We start from the raw sequence: 18,817 nt of genomic DNA, 5'->3' as shown, positions 1-18,817 counted from the left end.
GACAGATTCACTAGCCAATGGTGAGATTAGTCGACCCGCTCCGTCAGATGAGTCTCAATATTCACCGTAGAAAAATCTCTCACACACACGGGGAGATTCACAAACGAGAACGGGATTTTGAATGCACATTCTGCAATTTGAATGATCTGTGAGTTCACATCACATGTGTACCTAAAAATCATGTTTGTGAAGCACTTACTGTGCATTTCTGATACATTTATTGTGAATTTCTAAAATGTTTTTGTGAAAAACAGTGTGCACATTTGTGAGAAACACTTATTGTGCATTTGTAAAACATTTAGTGTGCATGTGTGAAACACAATCTGTGTGTTTGTGAAACACAGGGTGTGTATTTCCGAATTTTTTTTTCACGTTTGCATAAAATGACATTTGTGAATCGGAGCGTGTGCATTTGTAAAACCGGTTGTGTGCATTTCTGATTATTGAGACTGAATTAACTCCATAGATTTTGTTCCACAGGATTCCTGGACTGCAATTTCACAATTCTTCCTTCTTACTGCGGCTTTGAGCCAAATTTGGATACAGACACGAAAATTCACCAGAAATTTGCACGTACATAAAATCTGCTGAAAATGAATTTTGGGGAGGAAAGAGGACCCCCCCCCCATGATGACATCACAGCAGGTGAGACCGACAAAAAGAATTTGGGGACCAGAAAAATCTTTTATGGTGCTCATAAAAAGTTTTTTTAAAGCCCACCAACGAAATGAAAACATACGTCAGAGTCATTTAGACAAAGTGTAAAAAGTTATTATGGGATGGCCACAGCATTTATGGCTTGGCGAGCATTTTGTGAGGAAATGTGGCGATTATCATGTTTTTGCGGAAAATGGGAAATGCTAATCTTCACACACATGTCATCAAGCTAAGTCTACTACCACAAAAGAAGTTTTTTTGACTTTTGACCTCAGGAAAAGGCTGCCATCTTAAATTTTCCAAAAGAAACACTACCAGCTACAAATTTTAATCTGATTTTGATCTATCGGTAATAATGTAAATATGTTTAGTTTCTGGGTTTTTTTTAGCCCCTCCTCCTTACCTTTTATACTGACACAGCACAGGAATGGCGGCCTCCTCCACGTCCACGGCTGATGAGGGGAGAGGCAGCAGCAGCAGGTTGCTGAAAAGTACAGCACTCTGTGTAAACTAGAGCGTGGAGGACACAGAGCACTATCAGGTTACACCGCTAGGCGGCAGCATTCAGCAGCTGCGACACGACGAAAGCCCCCCGCTGACCATCATTGAACTCCCGCACTCTGTCAGCGGAACGTGGATGACGTAGTCTCCGCTCGCGGACAGCCTGGCGGCGCAGTGGTCTCGCGCGCGGGACAGCCCGAGCCTGGGCCGCGCGGACTCCTCAAAGAACCCAATGTCATCAGGGGGGGCTTTTACCACCACCTCCACGCTGTCCGCCTCACACCTCACCACGTAGACCTCCGCGGAACTAGGCCGCCCCGACGCCGAAGCCGCTTCCAGGTCCGCGTAGGACCGGAACAAAGGTTCGGACTGATACGAGTAACCCCCGACTGACCCGGTTCTGTACAGGACTTCAACCAGAACCGCAGAATAAACAAAAACAAGACGCGTTGTTTGCTGCATTTTCAATAGCTTTTTTTTTCCCTACTCGGTAACCTGGAGGCTGGAGGATCACAGCTGAGGTTAATCAGCTCTGATTACAGACAAACATCACTCTGTAGCCTCTGAACAACCTTTAAAAATATACTTTTTTAGTAAACTAAGCAACAATTAACACGGAAATATTTATTTAGGACAGAAAAAAGTCCACAAACCACCTGGAATATATTACGTTTGAGGTTTCCTTTGTTAAAGAACAAAAAAAGCTGCTTCACTGATGTGTAAAATTTCCCAGCATTCAGTCCATAATCTCTTCTACATCACCTTTAGACTATCTATATATAGTAAATAGATACATATAAGAAGAAAGAGATTGATTAATTTAGCCTAAAATATTCAGCTTAAACAACACCTTTACTGTGTAGTCTATCAACAAAGTAAAGGAATTAATACAAGTCAAGACATCAGTATAACAATCCATTTCTGTGAATTGTATCTTTTAAATATCTACTGTGGCATTTTTCTGCTGATGGAGGACATGTATAAAAAAAATAAAGTTAAAAATTGCAATTCTGAGTACCTCATAACTCAGAAACACATTGAACCTTAAACACATTTTTGGGACATAAACGGCTTGTCTGATCGTGGAATCTGTGAAGCTAATCTTTCAAATAAGATTTAAATGAATCCATTTTGCAAACAACAGGAGTTGTTTTTAAATTTAGGATCAAATATTTTGCAGCAAGCGATGGAGTTTATCTCCTCAAAGAGCAAAGACGCCTATACTCCCCTTACATCAAATGTAGCGTCCTGCGCTTTTGCACGCATGTCCACAAAACTCAGCAGTGAAGCAGTTAAAGCTGCTCCCCGGTTTCTCGGGTTTCAGGGGCAGCAGCAGATCCTCCAGGAGTAAGCCCTGCAGGAGCAAAAGAGGAGAAACGACAGGAAGTGGTGAGGAGCAGAGGAACCGCGTGAAACGAAGGGGAGATGCAGCAAGGGAAAGAGGAGAACACACAGCAGGAGTAAGTGTTGGGAAAGTCTGTGTCCATGGGTGATGTGTTTGAAACTGTTGCTACGGTAACTGCTGCCTTCATTGTTATATCACTTTGCCGGCTGGCTCTATTGTCTGGACCTGAGGTAAAGTTACAGACTCCCAACTCTAGAAGCTGTTCCATAAACGTTCACAGTCGAACCCTGCAGAGTCACACAGAGACCTTCATGCTTGGCTCACAGGTTTCAGGGAAACCAATGAGTTGAGCCACAGCTGGAGATGCAGCAAAGACTCCCGACAGATTCAGAGGACAGACGACAAGAGTGCCTCTGGGGGAGCTGACGCATGCTGAAGGAAGAAGGCCGGACTCTCAGAGGCTCCTTTTTAAAGTCCTGACATGAGTGACAGGTGGTCTGAATCTTGACTCGTCTCAACGTAACACTTCTTCATCAGGGTGCAGCTGAAAGGTAAGCATGAACATTTGTGACTGTCACCCATACACGGATGAGAATGGGATCTCCCTTTGCACTCAGTGGGTGCTTTAAAGTCCCACTGCGATCACCTGTGGATCTATTTTCAAAGCGATCCCACTGGTCTTTTAGTTATGATGATACCGTTTTTAGTCAATTATTTTTTTTAAACTGTTGTGTTCTAGGACATCGTTTCTGCCGAGCGGCAGGAGTTCATTAGAAATTCACCTCTGAGTTGTGGGCGGCACTGTTTTCGCAGAGCAACCTCGCCCCCATACCCCTCCCCATTGCTGAGAGCTCTATGTTTACAGCCAGGATTTCATCTGCTCCTGAGTCATAACAATTTGAATAATGAAGCTTCGTTTTCTTTATATTTGTCCTCCATCATGAGAAAAAGACCACAAGAACACGTTAAAAACAGCAAAAACAACATAGAGTGGGTCTTTAGATGGTTCTGCAAAAACCAAGAAAATACATTTTGACTTAGATAAATATTTGAATGGTAGTTTTGTTCCTTTCCTGTTTGTTTTATGGTTAAAATGGCCCAAAAGGATATGCAGAGCTACATTCAGATTGTAAAACTGAAACTAAGGACTTAGAAAGACTTTATCCAGTGCTGCCTGTAGAAATGGGACTTTAAGTGATGATTAAACCAAGAAGAAGGAACGAAAGTGCGAACGAAAGCGATTTCTGGTTGCGGGTTACACAGCAGGACGTTGGCGTGCCTCTCTGCGAATACAACTATCTTCAAATTACTTAAAAGGTTGATTTTCCCCAAAAAAGAGAGCTGACCATGCCCTCTTTCCTAATGTAGCATAATTTTGCACATGTTTTTTACTTTTGATACTTGATGAAATTTTGCTATGAAAATTCCTGAAACAGTGTTGTGTCTACTTTACTGATATAGTATTATGTTTTATTCATATAAATGGCTTTTATAAGTAACATAATCTGCATATATTTCAGATGACTGATCTGCATTTGCCATGTTGATTTCTAAAATAGTTATTTTTGACGTATTACTTAAGTAATTCATCTTTGTCATGTGCTTTATCGATATCTTATTATTTTTAATTCTAATAAAATTCTAATAATTTAATTCTAATAAAAACTGGGAACCGGATATTGATAAATCATGTAATAAAATGGTTATAGTATAACGGGTGGGATTATATAAATTAGCTTCCTTCCACTCCCTTTCAAGCAATATTTATTAATGTCTAATTATCCTAAGTATGATTAGTTACTGTATGAATGTATAACTGATGTTTATATTGCTGTTGTGTATTATTTCTACTTAATTGCTTGAAATAAACCATTTCAAATCAAAAAAAATTTCAAAAAAAAAAAAAAAAAAAAGTAGCATAAAGATTCCTCCCCAAAGGTTGCACGGTGGTGCAGTGGTTAGTACTGTCACCTCGCAGTGAAAGGTTCCTGGTTCAAATCTTAGCTGGTCCTTTCTATGTTCTCGCCATGGATGTGTGGGTTTTCCCCCACAGTCCAAAAACATGCTTCACTGGTTAATTGGTGACTCTAAGTCAGAATCCAGACCTCGAGGGCCGGTGTTCTACATGTTTTCCGACCACCCTGCCATTGAAGCTCCTTATTGGCTAAACACACCTGATCCAGGTAATCAGCAGCAGATGAGGCAGGATTTCTGGTGACCCAGCAGGAGGCTGGCAATCCGTTCAGGGTATACCCTACCTTTGCCTAACAGTAGTTGGGATAGGCTCAAGCAACCCAATGAGCCCATAATACTAAAAAACAAAGCAAAAATGAAAGAAAATAGCTTTAAAAAACAAACTGGAACACTTAATTGATGTAGGTTCACAACAAAAGCAGCATCAAATGGTTTTGGAACATGAGCTGTCATTGGATCTGCTGCTGCTGCTTCAGGTGTTTAAAGGGAGTCGATCCTTGGTGCTGTCTGTCCTGGGGCCCAGACACTTTAGGAGTTGGTATTTGCTCATTTTGTGTAAAGGTGAGAGACTCAATAGTCTTAGAAAGACGGACTCGTGTTCAGATCCTGTCTCATATGTTCTCGTGCATGTGTGGGTTTTCCAAAAACACGCTTCAGAGGTTGACTTTAATTTGTTCTTTAGATGTGAATCTGAGTGTTTGTCTCTGTGTGGCCCTGCAATGTAAACTATCCAGGGTGTGGACTTATAAGATGAATGGATGAAATTTAAATCACATCATTCAATTTCTTGATGATCATAAACATATTTTTTTCCCACAGTTCTGTCTTGAATTCTTGTTTATCGAATGAAAGTGAGGAATCACGCAGACATGGGAGGTATATGCATCAGCACCAGTGACGATTTCTTTAAGACTGCAAAATTAATGGTCAAATATTTACTATTGTATTAACATTTTATGCGTTAGAAAACGTTCATCTCAAAGACGAGTTCGTTCAGAATCAGTTACATATAGCAGGTCGGCTGACTCGATTTCCTTCTCATACATCTCACAGTGGATTTCGCTATTGAAGCCCAGCGTCCATTGACTTCAATGGGGCTGCTTTGAACGTTTTTTTTCAGCGCTTCAAAAATAGACGGTCATTGGATAAACGCTGTGATTATGTCCCGCCCACGGACGCTCAGCGAATGGGGAGTGGGCTGGCCCGGACTCCGAGTTTCTGCGTGATGATTGGAGGGTCTGTGTCTTTTGACTGACAGCGATTCTGTACTATAAGGAATCACTGAAGCTATTCTCAGTCCCATCGCGGATTTCTCAAGTTCAGTCGAAATAAAAACAGCTGCAACCTATTTCTTTGATATTTTTGTTTGGCGAAAGTGCTTGATTTTTTACGTTTAAATAAATAGACAATTTTATGATGTAGGCCGAAAATGAGCTCCCCCTCTCTGACAGACCAGTGGCCGCCACTGATCAGCACCCATCGTTGGAGCAACAGTGAACCCCAAACACTCACCTGGTCTCCGTCTGCACAGCGTTCTGCTCTCATATGACACTTCCAAACGTACACTCTGCAGTTCGTTTCACTGATGACTTAAACAACAGCTCGAACACACAAACAAACACACTGACCCTGCAGGAGACCAACAACCAGAAAGGAGACTGTCACCTTTTTCGAAAAACCAAAAAAACAATGTTCATAAAAATCTGTCAGATTCTTCAATTTAACTTAAAAGAAAGACTATGGGTTTGTAGTTTCCACCAACTCCTTACCGCCTTTCCACATTCTACGCTTCTCTGGATTGGACCCCAAAATTCTTCATATTCTTTCCCTCTACTTCCTGTTACCTCACCAATACTCTTCCCTTCATGCCACATGTCACTAATTTGCAACGTATCATTTAATCCAGGAATCCACTTTTTTTGCATTACCTTAAATGGAATAAACAGAAACGTATATATATTTTTTTGTAATTTAAAATGTGGTGATGTTAAATAATTCATTTGAGTTTGTTTTAGGGTCAGTATATAGATAAAGTAAGGTGCTTTATTAGGTATTTATTTTCTTTTGAAGAACTATTCTGGTGAAAATCGTCTTTGTGGTGTTTTTAATGAGTTCTTGTGGCATTTTTCTGATGATGGAGGACATATAGAATGAAAACTAGGCTAAGGTTGCATTTCTGAGTATTTTCTTTATTCCAATTGTTGTGAATCAGGAGCAGACAAAAAAAGTTTGAAAACGATCGTATTTGTAACATTGAAAATACGCTTAGGCAAACTCCAGTCAATGTTTCAAACACACCTGAGGCGCCGCCTCTGGTGTTGAGAATCCTGTGGCTGCCATCCGACTTGCCATCCTCTTAGTTTTTTTTAATCTTTCCTTCTTAAGTGACAAAACAAACTAAAAATATGAAAAGGATTTAGTTCAGTGTAGAAGAAAATTCTAAAGCTTTCAGAAAATCTGGAAAACAAGAAGTTGGAGTTGATTTCTCATTATATGGTATCAAATAAAACAGCCACCCTGCCGTGGGGAGGCCTCAGGAGAACATTTTAAGATTCCATGCCCCCGCCCAATTTTGAAAATTGTTGGCGTGGTCATGAATGTAGACGGCGGCAGTCAGGCAGGGATGACGCCATTACGAAATCGGGCGACAGCTGGGCGGGTACAGGGCAGAGGCAGCAGGAACGCCGGCCGGCAGCAGCTCTAATTGGACGATGTGTAAATGTCCCTACACACCGACATGCATAACAAGTGCCGCCAGTCGCCTGGTAGCCGGTAGTCACACTCTGCGCTGCAACCACAAGCTCACCCAACCACCTTTTCTTCCCCTTCTTTTGCGCATTGCTCTTCTATGAGCAGCAGGCACAACGTTCTGTCTTCTTCTTAGCATCAACTGCAATTCATCAAGATGCAGTTGCTAAGATGCAGGTCTCAGAGGTTCCATCAATGCCATAATGAGTTTTGTCCAGCTTCATTGCTGTCTCCCCATTTATATGCAGGACCCAGGATGGCCAGGATCGCCAGATTGATGTACAGTCATTGTGAGGCCCCCGCCAACGCTGAATTCTCGCACTGCTACCGTACGATTTCTAACAACGGTCGGTGGCAGCACTGGGGCATGGGGGGCTGGCTGGAGTGTGGCAGCCTGAAATCGTCAGATCATCTGTCGATTCAGGGGACCCTTGAGTCCCTCCTGTCAGTCAATTATTGTGCTGCTGCCTTCATACCACCCACCGACCTCTCCTGAAAATCTCCATGGCCGCCGCGCGGCATTTTAAAATTTGACTGCCACATCCTAATTTTTAATACCACCACACAGCCATTTGCTGAAAAACTTGCCGTAGTCTTAGTAAGACTTCATCCTTAGAATGAAGGAACAAAAAAACTAAGGTTTGGCCTACAGTTTTTTAAGTTTAAACTGGTCAATCTTCCCATGAGTGTCTCTTTATCCCATATTTCCTTTTTTTCCACCTCTTAGGCCGATGCATCCAGAATGCTAAGACAAGTGCATGACTTCAAGGGCCAAAGTTTTCGGAAACTGAGGCGGGCCTGCCTCCGCCGAGGGGTGCTCTTCAAGGACCCGCTGTTCCCTGCCTCCGACCTGTCCCTGTTTTACAAGAGAGCATCCCCGCCGGGGCTGACCTGGAAGCGTCCAAGAGTGCGTTCTGTTTCATTACATATGGATCAAACAGCCTCGCTGCTGAAAAACCGTCAGAAAAATGTCGCCTCTCAACTATGAAACCCAGCAGCTGCCTCGGAATGCTGTGTCTCAATAGATGGGACTCATCGAAGCTCTTACTATAATTGGAGAGGTGTCGGGCGGTGAAACATTAGCCCTAAAGTGGCGAGCTGCTGATGGAGCGTTCCAATAGTGCGTCCGAGTTTGTCTGTACAGTAGAGTTGAGAAAAAGCAGCAGTGGATGTAAATAACTGAAGGTTTTTTTTAGCGGTGTGTTGTGGTGGTGTGGGTTTCTGTTAACATGCGTGTTGGCTGAACTGCAGCGGACCATGTGTACCTTAATAAAAGCTGCAAAAAGGGAGTTTAAGATTCATGGTCAGATTTGTTTTTAGCCCTGACCTCACCATCCTCCTGAGCAGAAATGTCCATCTTCCAGGGGACTTTTCTCTCAGGTTACAGCCGTAGACGACCCCTGCATACGTGTCCTGCTGCTGCATGTATTCGTGTTTGCATGCAGCAGCACATCTACAGTTACCTGGAGGAGAGATCATCAGGTCCACGGGGCAGAATGTGTCCGCTCAGCAGCGCTATGACGCTCTGAGTCCGCTCATAAAGCAGCGTAAACGACTCTAACGGCTGCTGTCATCAGCGAGATCCTCCGTCCCACGTTACCATGACAGCTATTCCAGTAATTAATAGTCTGATCAAATAACGACACTCATGGATGCTTGCAGAGGTAAACACACTGCTGGTAATCATGTCGGCCTTTCAGCTCTGTGTTTTGGCAACAAGCTGCATGACTCCACTCTCATGTGCTTCATAATTCATGGAACCATTGAGGTCTCTACCTACCTTACCGTCTGCTGACTGAAGGCTTCTGGCGTTTTAGTCTTGTTACAAGAATTCCCGCTACTGCCGAACTACGTAGTAACAAGGGGGCCCTAGTCAGAAAGGGCATTCGGCCCAAAAATCTCTGCCAAACTACCTGTGCGACTCAAGGAAAGGGGATTCGTTGCGCGACCCTCTGACAGGATGTTACGAAAGGTGAACAACAACAACAAAAAATTAGCTAGGATGGTAACAGATATTGCAGAAAGATGTAGTGAAGAAAAGACACATGACTGGGCTGCTCAGTATCAGTTGTCTCTTCGTATTGCGATTGGTTTGCATCAGCAAACTGAAACCAGAGTTGTCTGATATCGTAACCAGGGTTACTTAACTGCGTTTAAACACCCACAAAGTTAACGGATTCTATTTCACTCCGATTGGAGGGTTCAATGGACCATAGTGACCTTTGTGATTATTTAATGTTCAATTGGAGTTGAACACATATCATGTAAGTGTGTGGCCCTGCGACGGACTGCCGACCTGTCCAAGGTGGATCCAGCTACCTTCAACCAAAGGAAGCTGGACAGGCTCCAGCAAACTGAGAGTGATAAAGCTGGTTTGGAATATAAATGGACTGATAGATACATCACAGACTAGCAGCTAAGACTGTGGGACTTGGACTAAAGCTTCACATAGAATACGATTTGGGTGGCAGGGGAATCCAGTTCCAATGTAAAAACGCAATCAGAGGTTTGGCGTGCTTTGAGCATTAGGTGCGCCGCAGCGTCCTGGCACTAGTGCGTTTCAGGTGGCGCCTCTCGACGTAATATTTCCTGAGTCCAAAATATATGAACTTGGCAAATAATACACATCACCCAACCAATCAGGAACTCAATTTTGGCCAGTGACGTGCTGAAGACGTGATCATGATGATGTGAGTGTGACGAGAGGGCCTGTCCACCAGTTCACAGAGGTCACAGTGATGGTTATTAAAACGAGCTTTAAGGACAAAACAAACGGCAAAAAGAATGTCTAGAATTTGGAGTACAATCATTTTGGCCAAAGTGTGTGGTTTCATTGCTTTTTGGAGGCTCCAGTACAGAAGAGAAATGCTGCTATAGCTTTATTTCTGGATTGAAGGAGGTTGGTGTTGGTATGAAAGGCAAAAATTAATCTAGCTGGATTTCTTAATATTATTAGAACCTTTCCAGATGGTTCTAGGTGCTTTTAAATCTGTCAGACATATTTTTTAGCATCAAAGTCCAATCTACATAACAGCTAGAAAGCTTCAGGCTGAGTGCTACTCACTATATGATAACTTATTTACACCAAAGCTTTAGCTCCAGTGATGGCGTTCTGTCGACTACTGTGACTCTTCAACCATTTAGGCAATTAAAGTAATTCCAGCAGATTCTGATGCAAAGAAAAGCGTCTTTGCACCAACCGATGTGAAAAGTCCCTTTTCTTTGTGTCCAAATCCGCTGATTCAGGTTGATCGTTACATTAGGTCAAAGGGCGTGTTATATTAAGGTGTCACCAGAGACATCTACAGTGTTAAAGGGTTAAACACAGTTTGGGTTTTCACTTCCAAATTTGTTTTTTTGTTTTACATGTAGGAAATATGTAAGGACCCTCGTCTGTTTGTGGACGGCATTAGCACTCGTGACTTGCACCAAGGCAGCCTGGGTAACTGTTGGATGGTGGCGGCCATTTCTTGCCTGGCCTCTGAGCCATCACTTTGGAAGAAGGTTTGTCTGTCAACTGCTTTATCTGAACATTGCTCTTTTTTACATGTATAACTATGTGTTTTTTTGTTATGTTTTTTTTACGTACACTTATTCCAGGTCATTCCTGACCATGTGGATCAGGAGTGGAACCCAAAGCGTCCTGAGTTGTACGCCGGGATCTTCCACTTTCGGTTCTGGCGCCTTGGTCGCTGGGTGGATGTTGTGGTGGACGATCGGCTGCCAGTCAGCAAAGACGGAGTGCTGCTCTTCTGTCGTTCTGCAACACCAAGGGAGTTTTGGAGTGCCCTGTTGGAGAAAGCCTATGCTAAGTTTGTCGCATTCATCTTTCATCTGTTACTGCTTATAGAGCATCCTTTTCTGGAACTGTGTTAGATGTTTTGTAATAGACAGTTCTGGTTCTGCTCTGCCCTGGAGTTTCACGTTTTTGTACTTTTGGTCAAATTTTAAAGCACTTTAGGAAAAACTAAAGAGTCATTGTTGTTCACATCCTAGTATGTGACACAGCCACCAACTTTTGTCTTTAGGAGTCTATGATTAACAGGTTTAAAATTAGGTTTTGGGAGCACAGATCCCTGAGTCCTGCCAGGCTTTTTTCAGCAACCTTGACATTATTATTAGATGTGTTGGGCATTTGGAAAAAGCACAAACACTGAACTTAAAAAGCAAACTTTATTTAACTGTGTGAGAAACACCTCAGGCTGTACGGTTGAGTCATTTTTAGCACTTTTGCCTCACAGCAAGAGGGACCTGGTTTGAATCCCTGTTAGGTTCTTTCTGTGTGGAGTTTGCACATTCTCCTTGTGCATGTATGGGTTTTTTCCGGGCACTCCGGTTTCCTCCCACATTCAACATGCATTTTAGCTCAACTGGTGAATCTAAATAGTGCCTTAGGTGTGAATGTGTGTGATTGGGTCACCCTGGGATGGACTAGCACACCATGTACCCCGCCTTCACCCAACAGCAGCGGGATTAGGATCCAGTAAAAGTGTTTAGCCTTACTCTTGTATAGCACTTTTCAGGGTGGACGTGGAGCCATCACATTCTTAAGCTGTGTTCACATCTAAGGTGATTTGTGCAGGGGGGGAGGGGGGTCCAGTTTCAATGTTCACTCAATGTACAGACGCTATCCGACGTCCTGCAGGCCAAATCTCTAGCAGCAATCCGTTTCGGGTGTGGCGGCAAAAATTCTAACGCACGTTGCCATGTTTCCAGAGTTTAAACATCTGAGCTTTGGTGAAGAATTCGCGTCATGTCGACCAATCAGAAACTCATTTTGGGTGTATGATGTGTTGATGATGTAATCAGCAGGTGGAGTCCAAACCAACATGGACAAGAATCAGATGGTTCTTCTCCTGAACGTCATGATATGTTTCTTATATTGAGACAATAATAAAAAGTTCCTCTACTTTAATTCTTATTTTTATTCTTTCCCTCCTCGAACTAATGCAAGTCATCAAACTGGGCACAAAAATCCTGACCCATGCGTCTCATGTTTGTAGGAGAAAAATACGTATTTTCCATTTATTTCTCATACAAATCAATTATTTGAAAATCATTCAGTGTGATTTCCTGGAATTTTTAAAAGAATTCCTCCTCTAATAGCTGAAGTATATCTATGATGAACATTACAGACCATTCTCAATCATTTTTATGGTTCAGAAAGGTTTAAAACATTCCAAATTGGTGATTGACAAATCCGTTTTTGTGGTTTGGCAGAGATTTTCACACCAGATGCCCTTCCTGACAAAACCCTGTTTTTTTATCCGGGCTAGGGACCGGCACAGGGAGACCCAGACTAGGGCCCCCTTGTTTCTACATAGTTCGGCAGTAACACTCAACTTAACACTTAAGACCTGCCTCAGAGGCATCCATCTGGAATATTTTCTCAGTCCTCAGTCCATCACAGCCTCTCACAATCACACTGTTGAGGGAACCATCTCCAGAGGACGCGCATGCATGTAAAACATGTCAACTTCACAAGGAAAAGGCAGTTTCTGAGACTCCAGCCAGCAGCTTGTTGCTATGGCGCTTTGGAGCAAAGCAGTTACCCTTTATGAAGCCTTAGTATTTTTTCTGGTATTTTCAACAACATGTATTGGTAACATAAAGCCTCCTCAGACATGAAGTAGCCATTGAGAGAAAAATTGTTAAGAGATTCCAGTTATTTTGTATTTCGTCCACTGAAGCGATGATGTGCTGAACTAGAACTTTGCTTCTCTGTAAAGAATACATCAGCTGTCTTTTTTCAGGCTGAACGGCTGCTACGAGGCGCTGGAGGGTGGAAACACTGCGGAGGCTCTCATTGACTTCACCGGTGGCGTTTCAGAGCCTCTTAGCCTGGATCGTGATTTCCTGAGCCTACATAGCAACCAGAGGAAGGAGCTCTTTCACAGTTTAGCCAAAGTCCATGAGCGCAAAGCCCTCATCACCTGCTCTATAAGGGTAGAACTTTTTCTTCTGACCCAGTAGATCCTTAAACCGTCACCGTCTGATTGAGTTTGAATATTATTTACATCTGTCAGCCTGCCGATGGGGAGACTGTGGAGTCTGTGCTGGACTGCGGTCTCGTTCGAGGACATGCCTACGGGATGACAGCAGTGAGGAAGGTCTGGCTGAAGACATGCGGGATGTCCCGGCTCTTTATGGTGCGGATGAGGAACCCGTGGGGAACCACAGATTGGAAGGGTGCCTGGAGTCAGGGGTGAGGGTGCTCCGAATCGGTTTCTCCTAGAAGGAACGTTTTGTAGGAACTTGGGGACTAAAGCCTCAGCCGACGTTTAACTGTGTCAGCGTGGTTTACAACTTGTTTTACAACGCCACTGCTACTTTCCTGGCCAATTTCAGATGTTTTACAACAGTGAAAGATTTGTTTTACGAGGAAACATCTGCTATGTAGATAATGAAAGTCTGAGAACCTCTGAAAATGGATAAAACGGTCCAATGAAGGTGTCCAGAAGTTGAAACCCTACTTCCTGTGTAACAAACTCTGTTGTTTGGTGTTTTCCACCCTCTGCAGGTCAGAGGAGTGGCAGCGACTGAGTCGGGCTGAGAGGGACAAAATGGGGCTCATTGTTCGAGATGTTGGGGAGTTCTGGTAATGTTCCTCTTTAAAAAATTCTTTATCCAATAAACAAGCTTTCAGAAAAATTGTTTTTCTTCACCTTTCGGGACATCCCTTCGATGGTCGCCACGACGAATCATCTTTCACTGATTCGCATAGGTGGTTTTGGCTGAGATTTTTGCCCTTTTTGACACAACCCTGTATTTTATCCGGGCTGGGGACCGGCACGGGGAACCAGACTTGGGCCCCCTTGTGGCTATACAAGCTGCTACTTTTTCCCCCCACTCAGGATGGAATTCCAGGACTTCTGCCGGTACTTCACGGATCTGGTGGTGTGCCAACTGGTGGACAGAGCTCTGCTGTGGCCCAGGTCGCACTGGAGGGAAACACACTGCTATGGAGAATGGGCTCCTGCCCCCGCCACCGCTGAAGCACCTCTGTCCACCATCAACCAGAGTGACGCGGCTCTGATCCCGGTTGAAAATGACTTCAAAGACGGCAGGACCAAGCAGGAGAAGAACCGAGAAGAAGCTCGACTTGGTGAGAAAGACGACAGGAAAAAGGGGAAATATGACTCAGATAAAAACAGGAATAACATCAGAAGGGAAAATGTTGGAGGATTTCTGGAAGTCACTAAGATGAGTCGATGTGGAGGATGCATCAACCACAGAGACACGTTTTTACAGAATCCTCAGGTAAGCTTAACCCCATATTTAACCATTAGTATCATATTTGATAAAGGCATTTCTGAGACCCCTGTCTCATTAACATGATCCATTGTTCCCATTGCATATCACTTGTTCCATGTTCTGTGCACTGTAGTTCATTCTCATTCCACTAGGGACAGTAGAAGGTTTTTTTTCCCCTGCTCATTTCAAAATGGCTCCAGCCAAGAAATCGCAAAAACACTTTTGGCGGTAAAAAGGTTTGGCTAAACTTTAAAAGCATAGCTCATCTATTGTTGTGCATTTTATTAAATGACAACTTGCTGAACTGAAAGAATTTAAAATTTGTTGATAATTAATTCTTTATGATACAGTTGAACCATGTAAAAATGTGTGGAACTAATTTGAGACAGTGGGTAAATAAGGTGGGGGGTTTTTATGTCAATATTTTTATATCTTAAACTAACATTGTTGTGAACAAAAACTTTCCAAATCATCCGAATAAATCACAAATGATAATATATGTCATTAAAATATAGCTTTTTGTTGATTTCATCAAAAAGCTTTAAAGAGCATCTCAACTCAGAAAATTGAATTCTTCTGTCTCGGGGGCTCAGTTTTTCATTGATGTGTCGTTTCTTTTTTCTGTTAGTTCATGTTTGAGATCCGAGGCAAAGAGGAGGAGGTGCTGATCTGTCTGCAGCAGGAGGACAGGAGGATGTGGAGGAAATGTGGAGGAGGAGAAAACCTCCCTATTGGCTTTGAAGTTCTGAAGGTGAGGAAAAGAAGGGCCACACTTGATTTTCCAGTGCCCACTCTTCAAAAAAATAAAAAATTCTTACATCACTGGCTGATTTTCTTTTATAAGCAAATAAATCTGGCAATAGGGTAAGAAAAATGGTCTTACCAAGCGTTCTTATTTTAAGGGAAAAAAAAATTCTTGTGACAATGGCTACGTTCACACTGCAGGCTGAAACGACCCAATTACGATTTTTTTGCCCCTATGCGACCTGTATCTGATCTTTCCATGACAGTCTGAACGACACAGATCCAATCTTTTCAATTGTGACCCAGGCCACTTGGGTATGTAGTCCTGAATCCGATACGTGTCCGATGCCACATGAATCCGACCTGTACGTCATTGATACGCTACAAACGTCATCATTCTGCATTGAGGTAGGGGAGAACATAAACATCAACCATGGCGGACAATGCTGCTGAGACCAGTCAGTGGAAGGGAAGCGAGGTCACCGATTGGATTCATATTTTGGGGTGACAGCTCTATTCAGGCTAAACTCCAGGGCTCTTATCGCAACCGGGCGGTTTTTGAAAAAATTTCCAGCGAAATGGCCGAGCATGGTGTTGAATCTTTCCCACAAATACTTTTTTTTCCTTTCCGACCGTGGTCAGAAGAGAGACCTTCTCCAGAGCCGAAGGAGGATCTTCCTTTGGGGTTCACTTCCCCGTTTGGACCCTCAGATTCATCAGAGCAGGTTAATAGAGAGTCAATAGCATTTATTCTGGGGTAAGCCTTCTTTTATTATCGTTCTCCTTCCTCCGTAACACACAACATGAATGCGTGCCCTCACTGCCCCTCTCACTCCCTCCTGCGCTGTACGCGCTCTCTCCTCTCTCTTACACACACACACGCCCTCGCAGCCCCAGCACATTCACATCTCCATTCCCCAACAGTAGGTACAGACGATCCTGGGTCCAATGCCTTCTTAAAAGTAGAGGATTGTTATTGGGCTGGCTCCTTTGTGAAAATGAATGTAATAAAGCAAAAAGCTCTGCTGTTGATAACACTGTTGTTGACATCCGTTGTTAACGTTAGCTACTTCCGTAAACAACAGTTTCATGGTCACACAGGAGATCACAAAAAATTCCGTTTGATTTGAAATGTGAAAGGCCTTGCAAAAAAAATCGAATTTTTTCAAAAAATTTGAATTGAGCATTAAGCCCTGCAGTATGAAGGTAGCCAAAGACATGTTTTCTCAAACTGAAGATTATTTTGCTATTCTAAAACTTTCTACATAGGGTTATTTTTCTTGCATGACAGAAAATAGGACGTTCAGTTTTTGTAGTGCAAAAACGTACACAAATGTTCTCACCACCAGGTGGAGGTGAACCGCTGCAGCCGGGTGCAGTGTGTGTTGGAGCAAGCAGCCAGCTCCATCTACATGGACTCCCGCAGCGTGACTTGGAGGGGAACGTTGGCTCCTGGGCGCTTTGTCGTCCTGCCCACCACCTTCCTGCCGGGAACCACCGGACACTTCCTGCTGCGCCTTTTCACACACTCCCATGTCAAACTCTGGTGAGTTTTTGTTAAACCTTTGACTCCATCCAATCCAGTGACATGAGGTGAGGTTGATGGCTGGTGAGGCATCAGATTCACAATGAAAGACCTAATATTTCAGCTTTCATCCAACAGCAACTAATAGCTTATAAAATATACACAAGAACATATTTGTCCTACAGAGAATATTTCTTTATAGACAGATAGAACACTCTTCTTGTGTATAAATCATTCATATGTACTGTAAACAAATTAAAGTATAAAGATGTGTTCAGCACACATTTGACCCTCAGTAACTATTTCTGGTATTTTTCTAACTTCATATTCTGGAGCTTTAATCAGTGTTATCAATTGTTGTCTGTGAAAATGATCATAAAAATAAAATAAATGATTTTACTTACATTTTTGTCCACTTACTCCCATGTTACTTTTACAAAACAAACATTGAAAAACATGTTTGGCTTTACTTTTTGAGTCTGTCCACTGATCCTTCTCCACAAACAGCTCTATAATCTGTTTCAAAGTCTTCCTTATTATCCTTTATTTTATATGAGTTTCTCCTTCTCAATGGAGAAAGATGACCTTACTCTGTTTCTACGGCAGCAGTGTAGCTACAAAGCACCACCAGCTCCCTGCTGGTGAGGCTTGCCTCATCTAAAGCCTTTTCTGCGGGTCTATAGCAGGGCTTCCACCGCACGTCTCTGTTAACATTGAGCTCTGCCGTCAGAGCCTTCAGAGCCTCACCCGGAGTTTCCGCTCTGTCTGTGATCGCGCAACACTCAAATTCGGCGATTTTAACCTCAGAAACTGCGGAAAACATGTTGAGTTGACTGAAAATCTATATTTAACACAGATCAGTAGAAATTAATATTTACTTAATTTACCTTTTTCTATTTTATCACGATTATGACAGGTGAGGCTGTGCCTCACTTGCCTCACCTGACAGCACGTTACTGATCCAATCTCTGCTGGAGTTACTCCCATATCAGCTAAAAAAAATACACCAGGAAGTACCTGGTGTACTCCTCCTTTTTGCCTCGGATCTCAAACATGAACAGAAAAAAGAAACAACACATCAGTGAAAATCCCTTCTAAGATTAAGTTCTGAATAAAAAGAAACAAAAACAAGCTGAATCCAGCAAGTCTTCTAAAGGATGAAAAACATGCTGAAATAAAACCACTTCCAGGAATTTGATTTTTCTTAAAAAGTTCTTCTACTTCTGGTTTTAGGGTTTACATGTGAGCGTTTGTTTGTGTCTTTTTATTGAATCGGTCCATTCTTTTCATCCGTACAGGGAGCTGAGGGAAGAGCTGCCTCCTCCCTCTCTGTTGCAGTGTTTGCTGCCTCAACCCTCGGTGGTGACCACAGTCCATCTCCGCCGGGCATCGGGGCTCAGCCCTCCCAAACAGACAGGTAGCGCTGAAGGACAACTAGAAAAAAACGAGTTGTACTTCAAAGAGTTTTATTTGCTGTGGAGTTGACTCCATTTGTGGGAGACGTAGGAGTTGTTCTTGTGGTTTCCCTGCAGCGCCTCATGTTTATGCTGTTGTGCGCTGTGAAAGCGAAGCAGTCAGGACGCGACTGTTCCAAGAGGAGGGGAACCCTGAGTTCAACCTCAGAGCCATCTTCTACAGAAGATACCCAGACGCATACATCTCTGTGGAGGTTTGACACGTCCTCACCCCTTGATGTTCAGAAACACAACGTAAAACTGACTGTTCTGTTTCTGCGTGCGGGCAGTTATGGTGCAAAGGTCTGGTGTGGGACTCTCTGCTCGGAGAGGCTCACCTCCACACCTGTGAGTCAGAGAAGAGCCGAAACCATGTGATTGATCTGCGCCACCGCCGTCCTCGCTCGGGGTTCATAGGTCGCATCTACGTCGAGACGTCTTCCAGCATCTGTCTCACAGATTTATGACAGCATCCATGTTGTCGGCATGGCAACTTCTGTTTTCACAACCAAGACCTGACGGAGACACACTTGATGGCACAGTTGTATTTTTCATACAAACAATTGATTTTGTATGAATGTTATTCTGGAATAAATGCATGTTTTTGCAACTTAA

At 43.1% G+C, this 18,817-nt stretch overlaps 2 protein-coding genes across 7 annotated transcripts in view; one reads left to right on the top strand and one right to left on the bottom strand.

Annotated features, from left to right (window-relative positions):
• LOC101164755 (zona pellucida sperm-binding protein 3) overlaps nucleotides 1–1,684 on the bottom strand; it is a 10,868-nt gene extending 9,184 nt beyond the window's left edge. The window contains exons 1-2 of the mRNA XM_011487531.4: nucleotides 1,258–1,684; nucleotides 1,061–1,167 (exon numbers count right to left, since the gene is read on the bottom strand). Coding sequence (XP_011485833.1) covers nucleotides 1,061–1,167; nucleotides 1,258–1,620 — 470 coding nt within the window. The 5' untranslated portion in view covers nucleotides 1,621–1,684. The remainder of the gene's footprint in view (nucleotides 1–1,060; nucleotides 1,168–1,257) is intronic.
• LOC101165007 (calpain-5) lies at nucleotides 1,381–18,817 on the top strand. Of its 6 annotated transcripts, XM_011487534.3 has the most exons (15): nucleotides 1,381–1,520; nucleotides 2,483–2,618; nucleotides 2,830–3,054; nucleotides 7,953–8,132; nucleotides 10,598–10,729; nucleotides 10,826–11,037; nucleotides 12,979–13,171; nucleotides 13,252–13,430; nucleotides 13,746–13,823; nucleotides 14,080–14,485; nucleotides 15,108–15,230; nucleotides 16,573–16,769; nucleotides 18,047–18,165; nucleotides 18,281–18,417; nucleotides 18,493–18,817. In XM_011487534.3, the coding sequence occupies exons 4-15, from the start codon at nucleotides 7,968–7,970 to the stop codon at nucleotides 18,667–18,669; spliced, it is 2,118 nt and encodes a 705-aa protein (XP_011485836.1). In that variant the 5' UTR covers nucleotides 1,381–1,520; nucleotides 2,483–2,618; nucleotides 2,830–3,054; nucleotides 7,953–7,967; the 3' UTR covers nucleotides 18,670–18,817. The 6 variants fall into 6 exon arrangements, with proteins under 6 accessions (XP_011485836.1, XP_078792562.1, XP_078792561.1 ...); XM_078936436.1 differs by lacking the exon at nucleotides 2,830–3,054 and having other exon boundaries at nucleotides 1,387–1,520; XM_023966342.2 differs by lacking the exon at nucleotides 1,381–1,520 and having other exon boundaries at nucleotides 2,532–2,733.

Source organism: Oryzias latipes, chromosome 18 (genome assembly GCF_053564925.1).
Source record: "Oryzias latipes strain Hd-rR chromosome 18, Olatipes_Hd-rR_3.1".
NCBI classification, from domain to species: Eukaryota; Metazoa; Chordata; class Actinopteri; order Beloniformes; family Adrianichthyidae; genus Oryzias; species Oryzias latipes.
This window is presented reverse-complemented; position numbering and strand designations above follow the sequence as displayed.

Excerpts from the sequence above, each read along its gene's own strand:
- LOC101165007 (XM_011487534.3), top strand. The coding sequence starts at position 7,968 with ATGCTAAGACAAGTGCATGACTTCAAGGGCCAAAGTTTTCGGAAACTG. Across the intron at positions 14,486-15,107 it reads CGTTTTTACAGAATCCTCAG|TTCATGTTTGAGATCCGAGG; the intron begins GTAAGCTTAACC and ends TTTTTCTGTTAG. Across the intron at positions 16,770-18,046 it reads CACTCCCATGTCAAACTCTG|GGAGCTGAGGGAAGAGCTGC; the intron begins GTGAGTTTTTGT and ends TCATCCGTACAG.